This window comes from Anopheles darlingi, chromosome 2 (assembly GCF_943734745.1).
Source record: "Anopheles darlingi chromosome 2, idAnoDarlMG_H_01, whole genome shotgun sequence".
NCBI lineage: Eukaryota > Metazoa > Arthropoda > Insecta > Diptera > Culicidae > Anopheles > Anopheles darlingi.
This window is the reverse complement of record NC_064874.1, coordinates 79,921,057-79,927,838: the sequence shown is the minus strand read 5'-3', so window position 1 is coordinate 79,927,838 and position 6,782 is coordinate 79,921,057. Positions and strand designations below refer to the sequence as shown.

General features: G+C 52.9%; 1 protein-coding gene across 1 annotated transcript in view; it reads left to right on the top strand.

Moving 5' to 3' along the window:
• Positions 1-487: 487 nt before the first annotated feature.
• The window catches only part of LOC125959554 (serine proteinase stubble), an 8,015-nt gene continuing 1,720 nt past the window's right edge, over positions 488-6,782 (top strand). Inside the window, exons 1-6 of the mRNA XM_049692379.1 lie at positions 488-622; positions 734-2,030; positions 2,214-2,246; positions 2,504-2,818; positions 3,286-3,390; positions 3,826-4,152. Of these exons, the coding sequence (XP_049548336.1) occupies positions 533-622; positions 734-2,030; positions 2,214-2,246; positions 2,504-2,818; positions 3,286-3,390; positions 3,826-4,152 (2,167 nt within the window). The 5' untranslated portion in view covers positions 488-532. The remainder of the gene's footprint in view (positions 623-733; positions 2,031-2,213; positions 2,247-2,503; positions 2,819-3,285; positions 3,391-3,825; positions 4,153-6,782) is intronic.

The window sequence follows — 6,782 nt, the reverse complement described above, 5'->3', positions numbered from 1 at the left end:
ATTTTTTGGAGTATGCAAATGGCCATTTTCTCCGCTTTCTGCGGACCATTTATGGAGAGATCGTTACGTGAGATAAGAAGAATCTCCACTTTACGGGCTAGTCCGCGAAGGGCACGAACAAGAGAGCGAAAGAATAAAACAACGGTGACCTAGTCTTGGCGAGACCTGCGCGAGATGAATGTTGGATGAAGGATACATTTAGCAGCCGCTGGCAGCAGCTGGCGTCGAGACGCATTTGAAGGCATCGGGATCAAGCAGAGATGCGAGATATCATGCCCGTGCGCCATGCCACATTTGTGGTAATTGCAAAATGGTGCCATAATAGTTTGATAATTTCGCTTAAGGGCGGTTACTGTTATTGCAAATCGACCGCATAATAATGACGTCGATGGTCTTCATAAGCATCGGTGCAAGTTCACTTACCATGATTCTTTGTTTTGTTCTCCTTTTATCTCCCATACCAGTTCAAGCCAGCAGAAACCTGCGACATCTGCCATGTGTGGTGCGCCACACCGGCGAGGAAGGCATTTGCATGTTTGCCATCGATTGCTTCAAAGCGAACGGCACGCATCTGGGCGTGTGCATCGACAAGATTTTCTTCGGTTCCTGCTGTCAGGTGAACGTAAGTAGCCCTGTCCATGGGTGGCCCCGCACGGGTCTGCCGTGCGTGCAACCATTATTGTTGTTGTAGCAGAGATCATGATTGGCTTCCCACGATGCTCGCCATTTACAGGATGACCGGTTACTGTTCGATCCCGACATAACGGATAACAGTATAGACCACAACTCGGTCGGTAGCTTCGGTCAGCAGCACTTCCCGCAATCGTCGGTGATGAACACGCACCGCAAACCGCCACTCACCGAAACGCGACTGCCAACGACCAACGGCAACGGTACCAAGTACGAGCTAATCAGCAGTTCCTCGACAACGACACGTCGCACGACACCGAAGACACCGCCGCCGGGCCGCAGAACAACAGCGACGGCACACGTACGGACGACCACGAAAGCACCACTGAAGCTTCAGCAGAAGGATGACATCCAAACGACGACCGAGTACCAGGAGTTCACTACCTTCCAGTACGTGCAGAGTAGCAAGAATCCGGCGGTTTCGCCGGGAGCTTCAACCTCAACAAACAAACGACCAACGGTTCGTCCTACCGGCGCCTCTGCCAGACCAACGGTGCTTGATACTCGCAAACCGACCACCAAGGTGCAACAGGCAACCACGACGACGACGACGACGACGACGACGACGAAACCGTACAAAACTCGACGACCGACACCAAACAAGACGACGATCCGTACGGTTCCTCCTCGACGACCAGTTCCTCCTCAAACTACACCATCATCCACCACAAACGCTGCACCAACGACAACGTCGACGTCGACGACTAAGCGAGTAGCTAGTCCAGTTACGCGTTTACCCAACAATACCTCGACTACCTCACGCAAACCCCCGAGTACGATATCCTCCTCGACTACGTTTGCATCGCGCAGACCTACCACGACGCAATCGCCACTGAAAACAGACTCGACGACACCTCAACGACGACCGACAACGGGCCCTACGTTGGTACCACTAACCCGACCAACTGTCAACCGAAAGCGTCCCTCGATTCCGACGACCACAAGTGAAAGCCCCGAAACGACACGTGCACCACGTCCAAGACCTAAACCAACGGCTCAGATCGCCACAGTTCCTGCCACCTCACTGGATCACTTGATAGAATCCCAAGTCGTGACAAAAGTTCCACCACCATCGAGTACGGTTACCAGGGTAACTTATCCTATTACCACGGATAAGGTCACGGTAGCTACTACCCCGACACCTACTCCAACTCCTTCGACAACCGGACGAACTACGGCGGAGTTACCGATTCTCTCCTCAACAATCAAGGCTCCAGCAGGAGCGTCAGCCATTGGGCTCGGTGGTACGGAGGATCTTGCAACCCTCTCCCGGCCCGGGTTGGTCACCTGGACCAGCATCCTGGACGATACACCGACGGAACGTCCAAGTTCGAGCCAAGGTACGTATTGTATTCATCTTCCCTAAGCCCTAACCACAATTAAAGCCAGCAACATTTTTATCGGCACTCACTAACCCCATCATTCGCCATTATTCGCTTGATCGTGCTGCCCGCAGGCCAACCAACCACGTCCAACAGCTGGATACTCATACAGACACTAACCCCCGAAGAGGTCGTTGCTAGTAATCAAACTAACCAGCATGAACCATCAACCCAAACGCCACCGTCATCGGTAGAGGTGTCCTTCTCGCAAGACACCAAGCTACCGATCGAGTCGTTGCTTCCGGAGGCGGCCTACGTCTACAATACGGTACAGGAGGAGGAGGTAGAAGATGGCGCTAATCGGACTAGCGTATCCGAGGAGCTCACCGTGCACTCACTGGTAACGGCTACACTCCAGCAGTTGGGCAAAACGACCGAGAATCCACCGACGATCGGTGATGCCACTATGGCTGGACTTACTGATGTGCCTCCAAGTTCTACGACCACGGTGACGACTACGACGACGACGAAGCGCACTAGCACAACGACGATCGTTGAAGATGTAGTCACCAAAGGCGTCACGACACCGACTTCTACCAAACGAACAACAACGACACCAACGACGACGACGATACCGACAACAACATCAACGATATCCACTAGATTACCACCGTCGCAGCTCGGTAGCATCGGATCAACGGCGCCTATCGAGACGACATTAGCCGCAACGACTCCATCATCAACGTCCACTGTAGCGACATCCACCGGTCACATCACATCGTCAGCCGCACCGACACCGACGACGAGTGATGCGTTGCCTGTCGTATCAGAACAGACATCGTCATCACCATCAACAACCACAACATCCTCTTCATTACCATCATCAACATCATCATCATCAACTAGCGAGGGTAAATTGCATGGCTTTAGCATTTAATGAGTTCACGAACTCCGTACACTAACCGGCCATAGAATCGCATGTTCGATAAAAGAAGAAGCTCTCCAGGAGAAGCTGGACATATTAATGCTAGTAATCAATAACACAACCCCGTACCTGCTGCATGTTTGTGTTTGCTAGGCGCTAGGCTTCTAGTGTTTTCATATTTCCTCAATCTCAATTCCATGGGAGATCGCGGAGAGGAGGATCTTCCCACTTAATGCTCCATTAGTTAGGACAATGTTTTAAAGCTAGGCAGATCGATTTAACTTTACATATTCCATTTTCTGATATTGACTTTTACGCATCTAAATCCCTCAACTCTGCATAACACAGGAGCAGGTACCTCGACGACCCCTTCCACTGTGAAACCGGTGCCACTTGCCGCCTCATCGAGCACTACGGAGTCGCAGCTCTTGCGTGAGACGACGACGGTCGAAGGTACTACCACCGAAGGCGAAGGGGAGGAAGAGGAGGAAGGCAGTGGTAGCGAGGAGGAAGGCAGCGAAGAAGAGGAAGGCGAAGAGGGTGAAGAAGGAGAGGAAGGTGAGGAAGGTGAAGGCGAGGAGGAGGGGGAGGAGGAAGAGGAAGGCACCGAAGATAGTGAAGAGTCAACCGACGCATCTCCAACGACCACAACGACGTCAAGCGAATACGTCATCAACAGCAGCACCACCACCGGTCAGCAAAAGGTGACGAACGAGAGCATCAGCACGGCATCACCATCCGCCGCTGGTTCCTCTTCTCCTTCGTTGGAATCCTCCACGAGCAGTGCGACCGTGTCCTCGACCTCGACGGCGACGACGACGACGACGCTGATGCCCGGCAGCAGCAGCAGCACCACGACAACCTTGTCACCGGCAACGATCAACACAGCGACATCGGTAAGCTCGATTGTGAATGGAACGGGCAGCGCATCCTCCTCCTCCTCCTCGACCTCACTCCCGGTCACTGCCACCGACGCGGCGAAGATTCCTTCCACGGTTAATGCGACGTCAACGACGGCGACGGCGACGACGGCCACGATGACGACCGGCATGCCTGTCAAATTCCCGGATCAAATGGCCAATCAGACGGCGACGATCCCGACCACCACGACGCTCGCGATGCTGGCCAACATTACAACGGACGGCGTTACGCTAGCACCGGACTTCCTGACCACATCGACGGTGCCTTCGCTCGAGGGCATCGATTACCGATCAGGTGAGCCAACCATCACAAAACCCATCAGCTGCTCCTTCCTTTCTTCCTTCCTTGATTCCTGATCGCGACCACCTGATCGCGATCGCTGATCGTGATGGCATCACAGCCAAGATTATCTCATCCCCTGGTCGCCGGCAGCTCACCACGGCCACGGTCACCAGTCACCAGTTCTGTCTCATTACGGACCATTTTCGAAGCATTTCTCCGGTGCTTCGGAGATCCCTCGAGGGCTCGCGCGTATCAGATAGACCCACAGACAGACAGACAGTCCGCAGACCGCAGACCGAACACGTCGCGGTTACGTTGTCGGCCGGTCCGCGGGTTTTGTGGTCATCATAAAAATGTATAACATAAATAATTGATAATAACGTTAAACAATTTCGACCTTGAGCGCAAGTTCAATGCTTCCAAAGAGCGGACGAACGACGTTGCTAGCTGCTCGGTCCTCGGTCACGAGAGCGCGAGATCTGGTCGTCGGCATTACATCTTCTTCCCAGTCCCAGTTCTCCCCCCCGAGGGCAAGGAAGATGAGACGAGCAACAATGCGCCCTCACTCCCGCCGCGGCATCAGTGCAATCGCTGGTGCTCGGGTGCTCGCGCGCGCGCGCGCCTCTTTATGCTGCTTCTTGTCATTACCACTAGTACGCCTTGCGGTGGAACACCTCGGCCCGTTCGCTCGATGATTCCCACACAAAACACAAACCCAACGGAACCCCGCACGGTTTGGCCTAACGCAGGCGCGCGCGCTCGTCTCAAGGCCTCACAAGCGAGGTCGATCATGTCCTCTGCTCTAGCCTCGGGATCGGATCGTGCTCGGGGAAGATCCTTCCTTCGGTGGAGGCTTTGGCCTCGGTGCGGAAGGTTTATGTTCGCGCGCGCCTGCGTTTTTATGTCTTAAACAATCAACAGTGCCACATCTCGATCTCGGGGAGGATGAATGAAGAGGATACTCGAGGGACCACGCAACCGAAGCTCACGATCTTGAAATCGATTTCAACCTTTGGCTTAGGATCCTGGCCGGGTCGTTGCTGAATGCTTTGTAGCGCAGAAGTTGCCATACAATGGGGGGATGCCTGCTATGATTGATTGGATCGATAAACATCTTTGTCGGTTTTTCGTTAATTTTGAACATTACTTTTTCGAAGCCAAAACGATGACGAACTCATCCAAGAAGGCCGGAACGATGCGTTCCTGGCCTGGTGGGGAGCATTTTTGTGAGGGGAGGTTAAGCGGTGAGATCATCCTTGTTGTGTAAGGTTGTTTGCGCGGCCCCGCTTGCAAGTTATTAATAATCATACCGCGAGGTGAATAACCATGGCGGACAGTTACTCGACCACCAGCCGACCGTTCTTCTTCGTCATTCCTTGACACCTCGACCGCGAGCGAGCGAAGAGATATCGAATTCAATTCGATCCGAAATATGAAGAACAACAACCGCCGAGCGAACGCGTCGCCGGCGCACGCAATTCCCTGTTCCTCTCTCCGGTACCACGCGGTACCTGATTTACAGGTTTCTGAACAGACCGTGCTGCTACATTGAATAAATTGTTTGTATTTACTTAATGGTATCATTACTATCGGCGTGGTAATGTTGATTTATGTCGCACGGTCGGCAGCACATGCTGATCCTTGCTTGGAGACCTGGCAGACCTGGTTCCGATCTGGGCCCTGGTTTGTCCGCGGCGTCCGACGACAGGGCATTCACAGGTCGTTCGTTATCCGGTTTTGGTTCTGCTCCCTTTTTGACCTGTTCGTTGTGTTATTATGGTTGCTGCTAAAGTATTTGCACTCGACACTTTGTTATGAGCGCAGATCCCTACCGTACTGTTGATGTTGCTGCTGCTGTTACTACCATATTGCGTGCCAGAGTGCCAGTCGTGGTCGTGTGCTGCACGCGGGGATCCGCTGTTCGATCGCGTCTTTCTGTTTCTCCCCACTCCGTACTGCTGCTCTCTGTGACTTATCGCGCACGATTATGAACATTATGTAATTAATTGTTTTGTTGCGTTATTACTCCCCACAACAAGCAGTGAGAGGACAAGAATGAGGGAAGTAATACATTCCAGCAGACCGTAAGGAAGGAGAGAGAGAGGATCACTTTTTTGTTGTTTGTGTTGTTTTAAAAAAAGAGAAACATTCTGCTGCAATCCTTGCTAAAGTGATTTAATTCCACCGATACTCACCGAATGATCGTTACTCACGGGGATGACAATTGTGAAGCTGCGCGTAACAATCAGTGATTAAAGTGCTTCATAAGAAGGTGCTCCTACCGCAACCATCGTATCGCTGCATCGCTTGCGTTGAAATATGTCTTCGTACTTTTAAGATAAATTACCGCCGCGGTATTCGCGAACGATTTATCATGCCCGTGGGCCAGCCCACCGTGACTACGCGGGCCCGCGGGAGTGCAGTGCGTCGCGCATGCCCGTTGAGCATTCAATTTGTGCCCGCCACGCTCTGCCGCGATTGCATTGCTTAACGCATGACAACGGTGTTGATGGTGCGCTACGAATCGATCCTACCACGGTACCGGTAGGCCGGCGGAACATAAAACCATCGTTGACAGCCATGCATAAGCCGCACGTTCTCGCCCTTCTCCGGGACCGGGGGAATAGCGGCGAAACCTAGAG